The 20,516-nt window shown below is 42.2% G+C and overlaps 1 protein-coding gene across 6 annotated transcripts in view; it reads left to right on the forward strand.

Annotated features, from left to right (window-relative positions):
- Positions 1–20,516, forward strand: part of GIT2 (GIT ArfGAP 2) — a 41,298-nt gene that overhangs the window by 6,549 nt on the left and 14,233 nt on the right. For 2 of the 6 annotated variants that reach the window (XM_052654436.1, XM_052654441.1), the window contains 11 exons: positions 523–628; positions 2,129–2,215; positions 2,332–2,462; positions 4,151–4,245; positions 7,023–7,068; positions 8,184–8,235; positions 11,417–11,489; positions 11,740–11,837; positions 12,858–12,969; positions 15,561–15,703; positions 17,665–17,814. In XM_052654436.1, the coding sequence (XP_052510396.1) occupies positions 523–628; positions 2,129–2,215; positions 2,332–2,462; positions 4,151–4,245; positions 7,023–7,068; positions 8,184–8,235; positions 11,417–11,489; positions 11,740–11,837; positions 12,858–12,969; positions 15,561–15,703; positions 17,665–17,814 (1,093 nt within the window). The remainder of the gene's footprint in view (positions 1–522; positions 629–2,128; positions 2,216–2,331; positions 2,463–4,150; positions 4,246–7,022; positions 7,069–8,183; positions 8,236–11,416; positions 11,490–11,739; positions 11,838–12,857; positions 12,970–15,560; positions 15,704–17,664; positions 17,815–20,516) is intronic. The other 4 variants (XM_052654438.1, XM_052654437.1, XM_052654439.1 and 1 more) reach the window with 4 other exon arrangements.

Consider the following 20,516-nt stretch of genomic DNA (forward strand, 5'->3'; position numbering starts at 1 on the left):
AGCCTCCACAGGGGCAGCGCAGGAGTTGGTCACCCAGTTGTGTGTTGAACTCTTTGCCGTTAGGAATGCAGAACGAAGCCAGGCATGGGACCGTCTCTTCCGCATGGCTACCCAGCGCAAGTCTGGTTTATCCAGTTTAAGAGTAAGGCTTGGTGGCTGTCGATGTCACTGGGTTTGCGCTTAGGTGCTCAACCAACAGGCAGTCAGACCAGACATCTGGATTCTTACAAGATGGGACAAAGAGCTGCTTCCTCCCAAGGTTGCTAGGTCACTTCAGAAAATTACACAGAGAAGAAAGATACTATAAAAAGCAGGTATTCTGCAGTCCTGGCCATTATAATGACTAATGTACGTTTTCAGACTTCAGGTCTTAACACACTGCCAAAGCTTACTTCAGTATTGTTCCTTTTATTCTTGAGTGGGGGATGTGGGTCACTTCCTCTTCTCTTTACAGTCTGAAGAATGGGGAATGTTGTATCTGAACTGCCAGTGAACTGTTTTCTTTTTTTGTTCTCAAACCAGTCCTAATAAAGCAGAATTCATCAGAGCCAAGTATCAGATGTTAGCGTTTGTCCACCGCTTGCCCTGCCGGGATGACGACAGTGTGACCACCAAAGATCTCAGTAAGGTGGGTCACACCTTTCAGAATCCTGAAATTACCGGATGAAACAGCACATTGTCCTGTTTGGGGAAAAAAAGACACTTAGAAAGAAAAGAAAAACAACTCCTTTCTGAACACGAAATAATTAGTAACAGCTTTTTTTGCAGTTGGTTTCTTCTCTCATCTTAATTCAAATAGCAACCATTCATATTAGTGGAGGTATACTAGTGGGACAAAGGAAAAAATAAGTATCCAGGAAACTATTTGTGTTTTCTAGGTCTGGTTCTAAAGTCGTATTTCTGTAAGTTTTTGTTTGCAGAGCTTTGAAATAGGAGCTTGTCATAGTTTGTTTCTAGGAGGGACTACACGGTCTGTGGGACTTGTGCAGGTTTCTAGGTTGCACGCCGAGTGAGATCTTCAGGAAGTAGGGCATCACTCAGAGCCGTAGTCCATGGGATGGTTTATTAAACTCACAAGATGAGTTGACCGCTTTCTTTATGTGGGCCTTTGCATGTTTTTGAGAGATGCCACAAAAACGCGTATCTTAATTTTCAAAGTGCTGCTTTTGGCAGATGCTCTGCAGAGCAGAGGCAATCACAGTTCAGAATTTTAAACTTTGCCTGAAGGTGGATGTGATTGTTACTTCCATTCATTGTGGTTTTAAACCACAATTTTTAAAAATAAAATTAATTAGGAAAACAAGGCCGGGATGCAGATGTTAGAGTAGCTCTCTTCAATCCTGTGGTAAGGATGCTTGCATTTTGGACAGTTCTAGGGTTGAAGGAAGAGTTGCAGGAAGGTAGCTTATCCTCTGACTGTATAAGGGCTTTTCCGCAGTGCTATGGAATCTGATATGCCACAGGCCTGTTTCCACCCCGAAAGACTTCATTAAATCATTCTGCACAAGGCTAAGACTAGTGTTGTGGAGAGGGTGTGATATAAGGCGGCATCTTGTGATTTACACAGCCTAGGATCTGAAGCTCTAAAGCCCTAGGTTCAATATTAACAGCTAATAACAACAGCAATAATAATAGCAGCTGTTTTCTTTGGGCATTTCCTGTGTACCAGCTCCATGCTCTGTTGTATCATTGATCTCTTATAGTTGCCCGTGAATAGATGGCATTTTTATCACTATTTTAGAGATAAGGAAACAGGTTCAGATTGCTTTAAACACTTTCTCAAGTTCACACAGCTTGAGGGGTATATGGTTTGAAATTCAGGTCTGTCAGACTTCAGAGCCATGCTTAACCCCTCCTCACAGTCCCTCTCACTCAGACTGGTTGCGCCACTTAGACAGATCATGCCTTTGGGCGCATCAGCCTTCCCAGCCCTAGTTCCCTTATCAGTAATGTAGGCCTGACTCTGCCTTAGAGCCCAGGGGTAGCTGTGGCTCCATTCACCTTGCTAAGCGAGATAAAGATGTTGTAGTGCTTCGATAATGTAGATTGCACTGGTCTGCCAGCTGCTTTGCTCCCTCATTCTTTACACTTTTAACAAATGTTCTTCTCTTGTTTATGTGTTTTTCAGCAACTCCATTCAAGCGTGAGAACAGGGAATCTCGAAACCTGTTTGAGGCTGTTATCTTTAGGCGCACAAGCCAACTTTTTTCACCCTGTAAGAAAGCACAAATTGGTTCAGATATTAAGTTAAAACTAAATGGGCTGCATTTGCTTAGCCTTCGGGTTATTTAATTCGTTTCTTTTTGTGTACTTTGTATTAATGATTCTTAGGAGAAAGGAAACACCCCCCTCCACGTGGCCTCCAAAGCAGGGCAGATTCTACAGGCGGAATTGTTGGCAGTATACGGAGCAGACCCGGGCACCCAAGACTCCAGTGGGAAAACTCCTGTCGACTATGCCAGGTGAGAGACTCGACTCTGTTACCTCTCTCTGTTTGGGATTATTTACCTTGTGTATGATTCATTGTTAAAAGTGGCTAAATTGTGCATGGGTAGCATTTAGCTCCTTCAGAGATTTGAATTCTGTTATTTTGCAGATGAAGAAATTTCAAGTGCATATGATCTTAGAGCCACTCAAAGCTGGGGAAGGTAGAACCATTAACCACTGTGTTTAGCTTTCAGTCTTTCATTTTTTTTATCCTTTGTAACGTAGTGGTATTTGAGCCATGGTTGGGATCCACATCAAGTATAAAGAGTTGCAGAACCCCCTGCTCAGTTTTTTTTGAATACTTTTAGTCATTGCTTGGACTTAGAGACAAGTCTGTATGGGTGTGCCTGTGTGCTCAGCCGTGTCCGACTCTTTGCGACCCAGTGGGCTGCAGCCCACCAGACTCCTCTCTCCATGGAATTTTCCAGGCAAGAATCCTGGAGCAGATTGCCATTTCCTACCCCAAGGGATCTTCCTGACCCAGGAATTGAACCTACATCTCCTGCATTGGCAGGCAGATTCTTTACCACTGGCGCCGCCTGGGAAGCCCCAGTATAGATAGATATGTGGTTCAACAAGTATCGTAAAATGTTAATTGCAGAATTTAGGTACTGGACATCTCAGGGGTCCCTATAAAATTCTTTAAATTTTTCTTCGTTTGAAAATTTTGGCTGTGAAGTAATGGAAAATAAAAAAGTAAATCCACAGATTAGTCTTTAATATCATTTAAATGACAGAAGATGGGTCATCTTTCCTTCTTTTTCCAAATTAACTACAAAGAACGATGCTCTGCACAGGGTAAAATGACAGTTGACAACTTGAAAATGACAAGTGAAATGACAAAACTCTGCCCCTCTAGACTTTACTCTCTCATGGAGGAAGGATTCATAAACGCATGTAAGAGTTAAATGAGGCAAGATAATGTAGAACTCATTACCATAATGGATACATACATAGTATTTCTTCACTATGGCCCAGATCATTAAGTAATGTCTTTAGTTGGTCTTTGAAGAAAGGATTGGATTTGGGTGTGTGAAGAGGAGCTAAGGTATTTCAGAGGAGGAGAAGGATGTGGGTCAAGTTCTGAAGGGAGGGGTGGACAGGGCACATATGCACAGCAGGGTCCTGACTGGATAGAGCAGAGTGTGTCTGGGAATAAGAGCTCAGGTGCTGAGGAACGCAGTACTTCATCAGGTCTAACACACCATCGTTGACGTGTGTGTGCTAAGTCACTTCAGTCGTGTCTGACTCTCTGCGACGCCATGGACTATAGGCTGCCAGGCTCCTCTCTCCATGGTATTCACCAGGCAAGAATACTGGAGTGGGTTGCCATGCCCTTCTCCAGGGGATCTTTCCGACCCAGGGATGGAACCCGCATCTCTTATGTCTCCTGCGTTGGCAGGCGGGTTCTTAACCCTTGGACCACCAGGGGAGTCCCCTGTCTCACAAATTAATCAGAGAAAAGGGGTAGTGGAAATTTTGAAAGCAATTTTATAAGAGTGGAAATCGGAGTCGACCTTGACAGTTTACCTCACACAAAAAGGTAGATTATTCTGAAAAGTCACATTTTATAAATTCCTCAGGTATCTCGGGGGTGTCTCTGTACTTTTCTAGCACCCGGGACCAGTGAATAGTATAAATGGCACTTTGTCTTCTCTTGTAGGCAAGGAGGGCACCACGAGCTGGCAGAGCGCCTTGTAGAAATTCAGTACGAGTTGACTGACAGACTAGCCTTCTATCTCTGTGGCAGGAAACCAGGTGAGTGAAGGAGAGCAGTCTCTCCACAGCTGCAGCCAGGCAGGTCCTGGGAGAGCAAGTCAGGACACTGCTGTTTATGGTCTGTGCTCTAACGTATGCTGGAGAAAACTGCAAATAAGGATTTCTGTGTGAAATGATGACTACGGCATATTTTGCTATATGTGAAATACATAACATCGGTCACAGCTTGACATTTTAGTTTTTAAAATGATTGCTGTACAGTTTGGCCATTTCAGGAATCAGAGAGCATCGCTGAACCCAGCCTGAATGCGGCACCACAGTTCTTGTGGTTAATGGGAGTCAGCATGGAAGAGCAAAGCCTTAACCTCTATAGTTGTTTGCAGAATTCTGCTAGCTAAGGGATGGGGAAAAGGGAAAAAGTGAACTTTACCATTAACCTGCCTTGTTCATGAGGTAGAACTGGGGTCAGCAAACCTTGGTCTGTGGGCCAGATAGGCCTGTTACGTTGATTTTTAAAAATAAAGTTTTATTGCAACATAGCCATGCCCACTCATTTATGTATTGTCTGTGACCGCTTTCACACTACAGCAGCAGAACTGAGTAGGTTGAGTAATTACAACAGAGACCATATGGCCACAGAGCCTAAACTATTTAGTCTGGCCCTTTGCAGAAAAAGTGTGCCAACCCCTGATACAGCATATCCACATATGTGTATAATCACATAACCAGTGGTTCTCCACCCTGGTTGTACAACAGAGTTAAGAGCCCCTGGTGTGATTCCAGTTCCCGGTGAGATGGAGTAAGCGCACTTCACCCTGTCTCTCCTTCTGAACACAGTAAAAACCCTGGACCAAAAATGCATGGAGTAGCTATCTAAGGACTCCAGCAGGCAGGCTAGGGAACTCACAGTGACATCAAGCTGGTGGTGAGTGTCCCCTTTATTTTACTTCTGATATGGCCTCCAGAACAGCCCCAAACCTGGAATTGCACAGCAAGAGCAAAGAAGCCTTCTCTGTCTGATCTGAGGAGCAGGAAATGGAACTCTGACAGGACTGAGAATCGGGGAGTTCCCACAGGAGTTTTCTCTTTTCCTTTCCCCACTAGTAATCCTGTGGCTTCAGTAATGGCAAGCACAGGTGCCTAAATCTCTGACCAAGAGCCTGAGGGGAACCCTGACGGCTTTTATCTTTAGTCTTTCTCAGCACTTGGCCCAGGAGGCAGAACCTGCCTGGTCAGGTGCCTGCTAAAACAAAATATTAACATTCACCACAGAATTCAAGGAAGGCTTACAAGAGTCTCCACAGTTCCCAGTGAGATGGAGTATGTAAACTACTATTTTACATACTATGTAAAATATCTGGGATACCATCCAAAATTACTTGACATGTGAAGAAACAGGAAAATCCCAAAGACTTGCATGGGAAAAGGTAGTTATTAGCAGATGCCAACCCTCAGTGACTCTGAGGTTAGAATTATCAGATAAAGATTTTAAAGCAGATAGTAATATCATGCTCTAAGAAGTAAGTGTGAACATTATTGAAGCAAATTGAATAAAACCTCAGCAGAGAAACAGAAGATATAGAAAAGAACAGAAATGTTAGAACTAAAAAATACAATAACTAAAATTTTAAAACCCACTGGATGGGTTTAGTTAGGATGGAGATGACAAAGAAAAAAGTCAGTGAGTTGAAAACAGATCACTAGAAATAATCCAGTTTGAGCAACAGAGAGAAAGAAGAGTGGGAGGAAAAGGAGGCTTAGCAGAGCTTTAGGGACCTACGGGACAAAACCAGAACATTTGTATCATCAGACTCTCAGAAAGAGAGAAGAAAGAATGTGGTGCAGAAAAAATATTTGAAGAAATATTGGGTAAAAACTCTAAATTTGGCAAAAGACGTAAAATCACAACTTGAAAAGCTCAGAGAACTCCAAACAGGATGAACTCCAATCATCACTCAGACACATCAAACTCAAACGGCTAAAATACGAAGAAAGAAAATGCCTTGAAAGCAGCCAAGGAAAAAAAATGATACTATATAAAAGAACAATTATGTGTATGACTGTGGATTTCTCATCAGAAACCAGAGATGAAAAGGAAGTAGAACAATATTTTTTAAATGCTGAAAAGAAAGAACTCTATTTCCATGAAAATAACCTTCAAGAATGAAAAAAAAAGAGACATTTTAAGATGAAAGAAAAGAGAATTAGTTGCTCTAACAGAAATACTAAAGGAAGTTCTTTGGGTGGAAGGGAGTTGATGAACCAAAGCGAATCTCGGAACTTCAGGAATGAAAGAACAGCAACAGAAATGACAAGTATTGGATAAATACAATAGCCTGTGTTATTCTTAAGTTTTTTAAAGGTGTGTATGACAGTTTAAAGCAAAAGTTATAGTATTGTATGGTGTGGTTTTCAGCATGTGTCAGTAATATATTTGACAGTTACAACATGAAAGGGGAGAGGGAAAAAGAAATATGAAGGTAAGTTTTTGCACTTTTCTTAAAATGGTAAAATATTATTTCCGGTAGATTTTAACAAGTTTTGCATATTATAATCCCTAGCATTGAAAAAAGACTATGCAATCATATATGGTCAGAAACTCTAGAGATAAATTAAAATGGAATGTTAAAAAATTATCCAAATAATCAAAAGATGTTTTGATTTAAAATATTCAAAAAAAGAGAGCAAAGAGGAGAGAGAGGAACAAAAACTGTGTAGTGAGAGGAGCAAAACATAAATTCAGAAAATAATGGTATTCCTTTACAGATCTTACTAGTATTTATACAAATGAGACTCTGGCTTGGTTTCCATTTCAGATCACAAAAATGGACAGCACTTTATAATACCTCAAATGGCAGACAGGTAAGGCCATTGAAATGCCAATCAATTATATCTGTCATGAGTATTTTCCTTGGTTTTTTAGTGTATAAGTGTATTATATTTTGTGTTTAACAAAGCCCATACATTTTTCTCTTTTATGGCTATGCACTTTGGAAATAAGACGGCTGTAAGTAAACCACCATATAAAATTTTAAGTTTGAAAGAGCGCAAGTAACAAATTTGCTAATAAGAAAATCGGAGTCTGTGATACTGTCATAGTTTTAGCCAGCTGTGACAGTATATTGTGTCTCTAGATATATCACAGAATATTTCTGTGTTATAAGAGAATATATCCTCTGTCTATAATAGGGATCAACACGTTTTGTGGTTGTTGTTGTTAAGGGCTAGATAGTAAATACTTTAGGCTTTTTGGGCCACACACCCTCTGCCACAGCTACTCTGCCAGTTGTAATGAAAGCATTCGTGGGCCCTGTAAATGAAAGGCATGTCTGTTCCAGTGAAATTTTATTTCTGGATACTAAAATTGGAATTTCATATAATTTCCACATATTACCAAGTATCATTTGTTGTGTTTTTTTTCCCCCAACCACCTAAAAATGTAAATTCCATACTTAGCTCAAACAAAAAGGGGGATTATAATCTGTTGACCTCTGGTCTGTAAGGTCAAATGAGATCATGGCTGTAGAAATGAACTTTAAACCCTTATATAGCTAATAACCTTTGCACAGATCCTGTCAAGAGTTTGTGAAAAGATTAATTGCTATTCCATATGTAATCTTGCCATTCTGGTTTCTAACATTCTGCCCCTTTTATATTTTTCTTCTATTGTGCTGTTAAAAAAAATACTTTAAAAATTATGATTTATCACATACACACCCTGGGGACTAGCATGGCAATAGTTTTTGCCTTTTGGTTAGTAGGTGGTTATTTTTCTCTTTACCATGAGAAATGTTTGCATGATTGTGGTATTTCTAGGAGATAGTCTTACCAAGTTCTGTTCAGTTTCCTCACTGACTATTGGGCTAAAGAATTTTGACATCTGACCTTGTCCATGATCCCTTGGCTGCCTTAGCCTTTTACAGAGCTCATGAAAATGGTTTTATTTGTTTGCTTATCAGTGTTGTACATTTTCTTAGCAGCCTGGATTTGTCTGAATTGGCAAAAGCTGCTAAGAAGAAACTTCAGTCTGTGAGTATCTCTATTTCCTAGTGAACTCCCCTGTGGAAAACCATGTGTCCGGCTAACACCTGTTCTCAGCCTGTTACCTAGTACATCAGATTACTCTGTTTCATGCTCTCAGACCTTAAATCGGAAGCAGACCATTGAGTCTGCAGTGAAGAAGAATGGAAGTACTAAGTTGAGTACATCCAGTTCACTGGCTGTGCTTCAAATACTGCCATCTTTCTCTGTCATTTTAAAAGTGAGGACTGTGCCTTTGACTTTTAGAAAGTTGTTTCTCCCTGTAAGAGTTCCGTAGTTTCTCTCAATGTAAACTAGTGAGTGGGGCACTCCTTGGGATGACTTCCTATAGCCTCGTGGGATGCTAGAGACTGATAAAAAGCTCACTGCCATTTGGGATCCAGCCCCCACTCACTGTCAGGCATGTTCTACACCATTCATCAGAGCTTTGTAAAATGTAGGCTTTTAATAGCCAATTCTGCCCTGGCTGTGTGCTCAGAGTTTACCCAGTTCTTCAGGTCACAAGCTTACGATAGTCTGCGTGTTTCTTTCCAGCCTGTCCATTTCAGCAATCAGGCCCCTGAGAAGTCTGCTCCTCTGGGAACATAGTCTCTATGTTAAGTCCCCACAAATGAAGCCTCACATGGTGCTTCCCCAGCCATTCTAACCACCTGATTCACCCACCTTAGCTGTTCTCTGTACTCTCAAGATCAGAACCAAGATCCTTCTGGTCATAACCTTGAAGGGCATCATCCCGCTCTCACTCTTCAGTTCTGGCCCCTCTCCCCATCTGGCTCCCACTGTGTGTGGGAGTGGGAGTGTGCATCTAACTATCTCTTTAAGGGCTAGCGCCCTCTCAGGCCACCTTCAGGTCTCCTTTCAGGAGCCCTGTTTTCCCAGCTGTCCTCCCTTTCATCATTCACGTGGCTGAAGTCTGACCACCTTCGCAGTGTAGGTAGGAGTATTCTTAAAGCTCAGCTCTGAATTCGCAGCTCTCCTAATTCATGTCTTACTCTTCATCCCCCTTGTAATAGAAGACTCTTTACTAGAACTTCGTATAGTACTAAGGACTACATCATACATAAGGTGACTTTCTCATCACTAGCATTTACCTGTAATGTGCAATAAACGTATTTTATGCAGTTTGTTTGGTGTCTCTGTGTTCTGTATCTGCAGTTCTGTGTGTATGTGTTTTTACTGCCTTTCTTAAACTAAGGAGGTCCTATAGTTAAGATGATAAGCTTTGGAGTCAGCACTGAATATTCTGTGCTTCCTTTTATTACTTACAGTGTGTAAGCCAATTTTTATTTTAAATAATAAAAACATTAAAAAGAAAACCCCAGCTGCCTTTGACTATGCTGTTTTGCATTTGCTTGGCTGAAAGCTGGGGTTAGGTCTGTAATATCTCCAGATGTTAAAGGCACTAGATAAATATCTGGGACAGAGTCGAGTGTAGCTCTCCAGACCCTGGGCTCTGGGTCAGACTGTTGAGGTACAGATCTCGGCTCAGACGAGCTCCGCACCGCTCTGTGCCTCGATGTCCCTCCTAGAAAGCGAGACGGTGGTCCAGCAGAGCTGCGAGTCAGAGCTGCTCGGTGTCAGCTGCCCATGCCCCGTGGGCTCCTCGTATCAGTGCCAGTTTAGTGTTCATCCTGCAGTATCTCCCTAGTGAACAGCTGGGAGAAATGTAAGATGACTAGTGTATTCCTTGAAGTCATAAATGTTAACATTCTGAGAGAAACTTGCCTCTCCAGTCCCTCACTTCTTGGCTGTGTGACTTGAGGCACGCTAACTTCTGTGCCTGGGTATCCTCTCTGTAAAGTGGTATAACTGTAGTTCTTGTCTTCAAAGAGCTGTAGTATTTGCTATCATGATGATATTAGCAAGGCACCTCCAGTATAAGCCCTGAGCAGTACTGCTGTTGTAGTGATTGTTAGTAATAATAACATTAGCTTGTTAGCCCCTTGGAGGAAGCACACTGGGTGTTTATGATGCAAGTTCAGTTTCCCAGTCCTTCATCACCTTATCCAGCAAAAGTCTTTCAGAGCTGATTTTTAATTATAAACGTAGTGTAACCACACTAGAGAAAATCTGGAAAATAGAGAAAGGGAATCATCCTCATTTACTATATTCTTTTTTTTTTTCACTTACTATATTCTTAATAAGTTCAGGCTCAGTATTTTGGTATATTTTTCTGATTCTTGTTTCAGATGCCTGTTTTTTAACTGAAGCATAATTACAGAATTGTTTATTCTGCCTGTGTCACCTAACAATGTACTGTAACCATTTTAACAAGTCCCAGTGAGGTATGCACAGCCAGGTTTAAATTCTGCAGGAAGTACCTTCTGGTCAGTGAATGAATGGATATTTAGAGTCCCATTTCAGTGCTGGGGCCTGTATGGGGATGAAGGGAATAGTAGAGAATGGAACAAATTCAGCATCTGCCCTCACAGAGCAGGGCAGCAGTCACCCCGGAAGTAACATCCACTGGGCAGCAGGGTTTCATGAGGGAGGAAGTGCAGGGAGAGCTGGGGCCAGCCTGGTGGGGGCTTAGTCACCATTGGTTTGAGGAAGACCTGACTGCTGCCAAGCAGGCGCCCCAGGCTGTGGGGACCGTTTTGCTGGGACACTGCACGGTGTACTGATTAGAAAGGCTGTCCTTGGTAGGGGATGCTCAGGTAGTTCTTTGGGGGTTTGGAGGACCCCTACCTACTGAGGAAGACAGCAGAGAGACTTAACCCAGAGGTCTGGGTGATATTTTCCTGCAGGGCACGTTTTATCCTCTTGAGATGGCATGTTTTGACTTCTTTATCCTACCAAGGGTTTAAGATCCCTTGCAATGGAGGCGGGGGGGCACTGCAAACGTTTTCCAGAAAGAGCAGAAGAGACTTCAAGGTGATGTCACACGAGGAGTGGAAAATGGACTCTTGTCTTTGAGATTTGCACTTTGGCTGCCTTGTGCACCTCTTATCTGCATGTCTGGAGGGAGGCTGCAGCGGGCGGCAAGTGTTTTTAAAGGATCTGTACCATTTTGGAAATGCTATTGTCTGTTTAATGGTGGGTATTTGCTAAGTAAGCGCTGGCTTTAGATAAGATGTTGGAGGTAGAAGGGTGAATAAGTCACAGTCCTCACTCATTCTCCTAGTGTTAATCCTTGTCCCTTGTGTCCCTGATATGTTTTTGCTTTCAGCTAAGTAATCATTTGTTTGAAGAACTTGCCATGGATGTGTACGATGAAGTTGACAGGCGAGAGACTGATGCAGGTGACTTAACATGTGGCTCTGTTTACTAAGCTTCTGTTACCATAGGCAGCAGCAAGCTGCCAGCCTCAGTGTTTCTCCTTGCCCAACTCCTGCTGTCCTGATAACACGTGTGTCAACACTGACTCTTGTGTTTGTTGGCTTCGGAGTGTGCTACCCCAAGTCTCCATAGTAACGCGGGAGCCGCGGCTCTCAGAGGAGCAGCAGTGCCCGTGGTGATGAGATTCTATCTCTGGCTCTTTCCTCTGGCTAGTCTGGCTCGCCACGCAGAACCACAGCACCCTGGTGACCGAGACAACCGTCGTCCCCTTCCTTCCAGTCAATCCCGAATACTCATCGACACGGAACCAGGCAAGTGGCCGAGTCCAGAAACACATTAGTAGTGATCTTTGGGGAATGACCGATACTGTGGTATTTTATTTTCCCAGGACAGGTATTTAAAATGTTTTTGACTGATTAAAATGGTAATATCCTTTACGTACCCACACACACATCACAAATTGATAAGAAAAGCAACAGAAGTTAATAAGTGACTGAGAAAGAACGTAAGACAGTTCACAGAAGAATTACGCATGGCTTTCAAACGCCTTTTAAAGAAATATTTCACCTCACTAGTAATCAAAGAAAGCAACCTGAAGTCATTAATGAGCGTTTCATCCATCAAAGTAATAAGTTACATGATAAAGGAGACTCCACAATGGTAAGGATGTGACATTCTTATGCCACAGAGAAGAGTTTAAATTGCTACAGACTGCAGCAAGGCAGTTTGTTAACTGGTTACAGAGGCCTCAAAATTAACTGCATCCTGTCACCCAGGATACCAAGTACCTTGCATCCAAATACCTTATTTGGGAATATGTCCTAATAAAAGTACAAAGCTTTATGCATACTTTCATCGAAGTATTGTATGTAATGATAGAACACAGAAACCAAGCCTAAGCATCCATCAAAAGGAGAGAAGTTGAATTAATTATGAAGTTCTTTTCATTTTTATTGATTAATGTTTATATATAGTGAGAGTCCCAGCATCTAGACTCTTATCTTGAAATTTAAAAATCTGTCCCTTCAAATTGATTTTTGACTAGTAGCCCTATTTCAAAACAGAATTGATAATAGAAAGCATGAAGTAGAACCATTTCGTTTCAGTTCACAGAAATATGCCTTGTGAGAAATGTTACATCGTTCTATTATGTAAATGGTTTTAAACTATCCATAGAAACAAAGTTTGATTCAGTTATGGCTGTGATTGATGGTACTTTGAGCATGCTGGAAGGCCTTTGCTGAACTCTTAACAATAGTCTGACTAATTTTATGTGAACATGTGTGTATTTTTATATCTGGGAATATTTCCAATTATTTTTTCACCCTCAGGGCAGACAGAAACTAGCTCGGTTTAACGCCCATGAGTTTGCCACTCTGGTTATCGACATTCTCAGTGACGCCAAGAGGAGACAGCAAGGCAGCCCTCTCTCTAGTTCAAAAGGTAACTGTTTCAGACCTCTAAATGTTTGCTTCTTTGGCCTTCTGAACTTCACACATGTGTTAAAGTTATGAAAAGAATTAAAGCAGTCATCGATACCACAGCTTAAAGCCCTCTTAAGTTTTATTGGTACTATGTTGTGATGACAAGTTTCTCTCTTTGAGTCCTGGTGAATTATGAATATCTCAACATTATTAACTGTGATTCACATTTGTCTTATATATGAGTTTTTACCCCTTCAGTCACGTGCATTCTGAAATTAATTCAGGTATGACTTAGACCTTGTTAAAGGATATCTACACTGAGAATTTTGGGTGTTTAAGGTTGTGAAGAGAGCACCTAGCACATATTTCCAAGGTGCCCTTTGAGTCTTTCCCAGTAGCTCAGGGTCCTGTCTCGGTGCTTGAGAACACACTTCCTCCCCAGCCCTGATACTGTATTTTTGTTGTTTTCATTTTAAAATTTAAAAAATTTGAACAGGAAAAATACATTCAATAAGAGTTCAGTTTTCAGTCAGCATCTTATCCTCAAAGAAGTAATCATTAACTGACAGCAGTTTGTCCTTCTTGATTTTACTGACTCAACCAGACATAAACAAGTTTTAAGAAACTCGATTAAATTTTGGTGAAGGCACAGTGATAACGGTCCATTCATAAATTTGAAGTCTCAAAATGTACAACTTCCTTTGACTTGGTGGGTCCATCTCTAGGTGTTAGTTGAGGAGAATTAGAGATGTTGTCTGTGTGGTACATATTACACTGGAAACAATAATAGAGCAATTTTTAGTTTCATATTAGAATAGGGCACACTGTTTTTTCAGGGACTACGGAATGATGTAATATAAAATAATTAATTTTTTGAAGAAGCTTTAGTATCATCCCAATTTTGTAAGGAAAACATTTATGTACATGCATATGTACAAATGAATATCTTTATTTATCCCCATTACTCCCAGATCTCATATTTGCCAGTTCACCTATTCATTAAAATTTATTTATTACCTTGAGAATTCCCTGGCAGCCCAGTGGTAAGAACTCTGGGCTTTAACTGCCAAGGGAGCAGGTTCAATCCTTGGTTGGGGAACTAAGATTTCTGCAAGTTTCATGGGGCAGCAAAAAGATAAATAAATTAAAAATTATTACCTTAAAATCTTACAGCACTTTGATGGTAATTTGTGGATCTGTACAGTGTGGTAAAAAATTTGAGTCACCCAAAACACATGTTCCCATGTGAGACTGAGCAAGGCCATGCTCCTCCTTTTATTTCAGCTCTTACACTGTAAGCAAGTAGCCTTTTTGATATTTATTTAGTGCCACATTTTATCACATTTTTTGATAATTTCACTGTTTAAAGTGGTCCCCAAGTACAGTGCTGAAGAGCTGTATAGCATTCCTGAGCACACGAAGGCAGTGACATGCCTTACAGAAAATACATGTGTTAGATTAGCTTTCTTCAGGCCTGAGTTACAGTGCTGTTAACCATGAGTTCAATGTTGATGGATCAATGATATATATTCAAGATGTCTTTAAACAGAAACGCATGTGAAACAAGGTTATGTATTTATCAGTTGACAAAAATGTGACCAGATGTTTGCAGGAACCTAGCTGTATTTCCACTCAGAACAGTGGTTCAGTATTTGCTGATTTGTTCTTCACAGCAACTTTATAGACCGTGACTGCTACAAATAGTAAAATTTCCTGTCTGTATTTGTATATGCTTGGGAAAAAGACTGGCAGAAAATAGAATGACATGTATCAATAGCTATGAATGACAACTCTTATCATTAGTTTCAATTTTTCTATATTGAGTCCTTACTACTTCTGTAATCTGATGGTATGTATATATTACATATTCATTTTGAAAACTGAAATTCCTTTTGAGTAAACATAATTTATCACCCAGATATTATCCTTCAAAATGTCCATAAACAGTGTTGGAAATTCGAGGTTTGCTTGAGTTGCCTGAAAGAGAGATGAGAGACTTGGATAATTTGCGAAATCTTTCATTCATAATGTGTCAGAGCTGATAGAACCATCGCTACTTCCCAGTAACCATATGCTCTTGGTCTGCATGGTCTGTATCCAGTGGGTCATTTTCTTGCTCTCTCTTTCTCCCTGGCGTTCAGTTAAGGAAAGGCCAACATGCCTATTCAATGGTCTCCTAGTTTCTAGGCTTACTTTAGCAGTTTTCTTTCTGTTTTGACTTGATGTTAACTCCTGTAAAAGAGTTACAATTGTAACTGAATTGCAGTTAATCATACTTTAGTTACAGCTTTATTTTCATGATTTCGAGCTATACTGTTTCCTTGAATGATTACAAATTTGGGAACCTGCCACCTTACATGAGCAGCTCTTCCCTAGCCATCTAATTCGTGTCCATTTTTGGCAGGTATCTCAGATGGTTGCTTCACTCTCTCTATAGTTTTCAATAGACTCTGTCCAGTTGATAACGTGCTCTTTTATCCCTTTTGGGGGTGAATAGAACCTTGCTATTTCTGTCATTTTTCTTCCAGTCTTTTAAATGGCTCGTTTTTCTTTTAGGAAAAAAGAAGTTCTTTTCAAGCCTGAAGTAAAGTTATTTGCTTCTGTTGACAGACAATGTGGAACTGATACTGAAAACAATTAGTAATCAGCACAGTGTTGAGAGTCAGGACAATGACCAGCCAGACTACGACAGTGTGGCGTCAGACGAAGACACGGATCCGGAAGCCACTGCAAGCAAGGCCCACAGGCAAAAGGTAAGGTGGTGCTTTGCACACAGAAAGTGAGCTTATGTTCTTTTTCAGATCTTTCCTCCTAAAAATTTGCCTGATTTGTAAAGCATTCGAGGGCTAGGCCTGGGAAAAGTGCTCTGGAGGTAAAATTGGGTTTTCTACCAGTTTGGCCCAAGCAAAGGTCAACAAGGTAAATAGTTTTAAAATAGGGGGTCCCTTGCCCCTGAGTCAGTTGCTGACTCACAGCCCGGCTGCAGTATTAACTTTATAAAACCTATGAGGAGGGACGGGTGGGCTTTATTCTCTCAACAAATGTTTACTTTTGTTGGGTATCACCCAAACTTCTCTGGATAATACTCTCCTGAATGAGGCCTGGTCTCTTTCCTCTGTGAGGCCGTCCTCACCAAGAGGAGAGGGAACCGCGGTTCGAGGGTCGTTATTGCAGACAGGAGCGGAGGGGTGGGAGCAGGCGGTCCACAGACACAGCCTGTCGCTGACGGGGAGTGTCAGGGGAGGCTGAGAAGGCCCGCGACGTGGGCATGTGGAGAGGCGGGGAGGGGTCAGACTGAGCGGAGGTGAGACGGGCACCTGGGGGACGTCTGGTCACGTGGAGAGGTGGCCTGAAAGGAGAGGGAGTCTGAGCTGCGGCAGAGGGCGGGGGTCACACCGTGCAGGGGCGTGACCCCAGACTGAAGAGCTGAGACCTTGGCTGGCAGCACAGAGCCCAGGAAGCTTTTAGGCAGTGGGGGGAAGACCATGTCCACCTTGTTGGGTCCTCTGTTCTGGTGCGGAGGAAAGGATCCCAGGCAGGGAGGTGCCGACAAGGTCCAAACAAGAGCTGACGCAGGCTCACCTCAGGGCCTCTTCAGCTGGGAGGGTCTGGATGGAAAAGAAAAGTCATCGTCGCAGAGAGTGAGCCCGAGGCCAGGGCAGCAGGGGCCTGGCTGGCCTGCCTACCGCTGAATATCCCTGACCTGGCCCACAGGGGGCTCAGCAAACACTTGAGAATGGACAAACAGGAAGACAGAAAAGGCAGGGCTTGGGGACAAGTTAGACATTGGAAGTGGGAAGGTAGATTTACCCGAGTTGTGTCCGGAGTTTTCCAGCTTACACAGCTGTGCGGGTCAGTGGTGCCACCGGCAGATGCAGGGAACATGGAGGGGATGGCAAGAGTCAGCCATCCCATCTGAAACATCTCCGCCAGTCTCCCCGGAAGTGCTGAGTTCAATCGAGTGAAGGCGGGTCGTGACTGGACCCTGCACGACAGGGTCCCTGCACTGGCCGGCCTCCCCCTCCTCTGGGCCTCGAACACCCACGCCCTCTAGCTGAGGCCTACCGCAGGCTGGAGCGCTGTCCTCCAGACAGCCACCTGACTAGTGACCTCCCCTCCTGCAGGCTGTTGCTCATGTCCCCCCACCCAGCTGTCTAGTTAAAATGCACCCACCTCCACCTCTCTTTCAGCTCCCCAGCCCTCACTCCTCCTCTGTTCTGTTTATTTTCCATAGCACTTATCACATTCCCCTATACTATGTAGTTATTTAGTATTTTTTTCCCTCTCTCACTCAGTTGGGATGTAAACACCATGGAAGCAGGAATCTTTTTCTATTTTCTTTTCTTATGTAACCTAAGCCCCTAGAACACTGCCTGATGCTTAGTAAAAATCTGTCAGAATGAGTGAAATAATGAATCAAGAAAGAAAAATGAATGAACAAGAGAAAGGCAGATGAGACAGGTGTTCAGTCACTGTTAGAGTAGATTTGCGGCCCCACTGTCTGATCGCCAGAAAATACTGACTTGAAAATTTTTCATCTGTTGTAGGAGCCCTACCTTTCTGTTTTATTTTTGTATTCCTCTCAGAAGGCTTGATTTGGTTTGATTAACTTTGCGATCCAGCTGGCACAGTCAGAATTTGAAATTCTTGAGCTGTTAGTCTTGAATGTTATCATCGTCTCAGATTGTGAACGTTTTCCCCAATTTATTTTTAGAGCCTAGATTCAGATTTATCAGATGGACCAGTCACTGTGCAGGAATTTTTGGAGGTCAAAAACGCTCTAGTGGCTTCTGAGGCCAAGATACAACAGCTAATGAAGGTGAATAACAACTTGAGTGACGAGCTGAGAATTATGCAGAAAAAGGTAACATGTCAATAAATGCCAGGATGGTTGCTCTTTAACCCCATAGTATATAAGGAAGAATCCCAGGCATGATGCTTGTGATCAGAGGAAAGAAAAACAGACCTGAAAATCTTTGGGCCAAGCTGTCTCTTTGGAAGCAGTATGAATTATGGATATTTTCAACGAAGTAGCTTTGATTAGATATAAATCCAGTTTAAGTTGCCCAGGTAGGAGAACATCATAACCTATTAAGTAAGTATTCATATCAGTTGTAGAGACCCTTGCAAGGGTCCTGTGTTTCCTGGGAAGCTAGACACAGCTCCAGGGGTGTGATTCTTACTGTTTATTGCTCATTCTAATCACCCCATGAGACAGAGCAGACCAAAGCCTGGGACAGGGTGTGTGTCTACCAGCATTTCAGAGCCCCCTCATGCCACACATGGCTGCTGTCCCTGCTCACTCTTATGTGTTGTTACCCACCCTGCCCTGGCAGCCCCGTCGCACAGTCCCACTCCACTGTTGGCCAGTTCCTACCACTCATTTATGATGTCCTCAGAATCACAGAATAGATACTCAATATAAGAAAACCTTTCATGCACACAAGTGAGAACTGTATGCTGGTAAGAGACAATCCCATTTGCTCAGCATTTGCTTTTTTGCCACCTTTTGAGAGAGTCAGAAATACGTGAACATATTGATCTCTAAAAAGCGTGTGGCTAATGGTAGCAAAGAATATGTTGAAGAGAGGATTATGTATGTCATTCTTTATGAGAATGCTAAGAAGAGGAAGTAGAAAAACTCTGACTTCTGCCCTAGACTTTGTCGGCACTGCTCCCACCATTCAGTGCTCTACAAAACAAGATACACACATGCTTCCCTTAACCAGAAACAAAACAAAGTATGTATCTGTGTCTTCCTGCTATCACTTGAAGAGTAACGCTTCAGAATCGTTACCACCACCAGAGGACACGGCACACCTTGTTTGTGGCCGGGCCCTTGTCAGTGGTGCTTCCTGAAGGAAGGCTGAAGAACTAAGGGGCCCACGCGCCTCTGCTTGTCAGGAAAGGACACAGCAGTGCACCCTCACCTGGGGCTTGGTCCGGGATTCTTTTTGAGTCTAGATCATTTTTTGGAGACATTTTGAGATAGATGGCTTCAACACCTGTAATAGAAAGGGATAAGAATACCTGAGGATCAATCAGATTTTAATCAGACATTTGTTCTCTGCCACCCTGGCCCTGTCTAAGGCTGGTGTGCAGCCACGAATGAGACAGACCAAGTGCCCTTTTGCCATAATGTACAGGGCTTGCACTTCTCTCTTCTCTGAAATTTCTTTTGTTTAATGAATTATAGTTTATCTCATTAGTTGAACTAATAGATGGATTTGGGGTGACTTTTTCTGAAACAAGCTGACTTTGCCACTGCAAATCAGTCTGCTAAGCATTACCGTTTTTATTCTGTTATGCTCCTTTTAGTACTTGTAGAAATCACCAGAGATAACCTCGAATCTCTGAAAGCAAATGTCTCGAGCTTCTTTAAGAAATGTTGAGTGGAATTACTTGTCATCATTCATGGATTATCTTCTTGATTCTTAGAAAATGCTCTTGATTTCTGAAACTATTATCTGTAACTTTTCATTTCCTGTTGTACTCCTTCCAAACAGAAAAAGTATAGCCTGGTTCTTATTAAGATAAGCATCGTTGAGGTTTATCCGAGGACATCTCGCTAAATTCAGAGTACTAAAACTTTTTAAAGTTGAGACCAGCTGAGATCTCGCACATTCAGGTGAGATCCAGACTGGAGGTTCTACAGTGAAAAGTGTGAAGATAAAGTTTCAGATTTCAAGACCTTGTCTAAAATCCTCTAGGAGGTTTCCACATAGATAAGCACTTGACGAGATCCCCCCGTCCTTCACTGAGGGCCATGTGTCAGTCATGTTCCTCACTTTTTGGCCCTCGACCATTTCACTTTAGAACATGGGTTCCCTAGTAAGTAGTTTTGACAGGCACTTTATGCCTGTCTGTCTCCTGGAATGTAGGACTTTTCAGTAGATGCTTATTACTTTGCAGCTGTTCTATCCTTGGAAAGGGAGTTGCAGATACAAGTTATGGCCTGAAGCATAGGTGTAGAAGCATCCTCTCATTTCTCAGGGGTCACGCTTCAAGAAAATAGAAAACAAGGGTATTTCTGTGGCAAAGACAGTAAGTCAGACTTTCACAGGCGTTTGGCACTACTGGTATAAAGTATATGGAACTTGTTTATTCAGTGAAGAAACATTGATTTTATTTCAAAGTCAGGTAAAGTTTTTTAATATAGTAGTCAACAAAGTAGCATGATTTGTGTCTGATCTTTCACATTTAACAGTTGCTTGGAAAAGATGCTAATTAATGAAGAGGAGCAGCCACTATTGGTGTATTTGTCACAGAGCGGTGCTTTCTAAAATAGAAATTGAAAGTAACTCCTAACACTGAATGGGTTGGCTATTGGAAAAAATGATCTTCTGGTGCAGACACAGTTGCTTGTGGACTTAAGCCTTGGCCCTGGTGGGGAATTTGGTCAGATTTTTACTCTCTCTCAAGGAGTAGACAGCTGAACTCACACCACACCCAGCTTATAAAATGCCCTGGAGGATGGAGGAGCACCAGAGGGGAAGGACGTTGTACAGCCTGGACTCAGTTACTTGTGTGTAACATGCCAGATGGCTAAAGAGGAGCCCGATTCCT

Source organism: Budorcas taxicolor, chromosome 17 (assembly GCF_023091745.1).
Source record: "Budorcas taxicolor isolate Tak-1 chromosome 17, Takin1.1, whole genome shotgun sequence".
NCBI classification, from domain to species: domain Eukaryota; kingdom Metazoa; phylum Chordata; class Mammalia; order Artiodactyla; family Bovidae; genus Budorcas; species Budorcas taxicolor.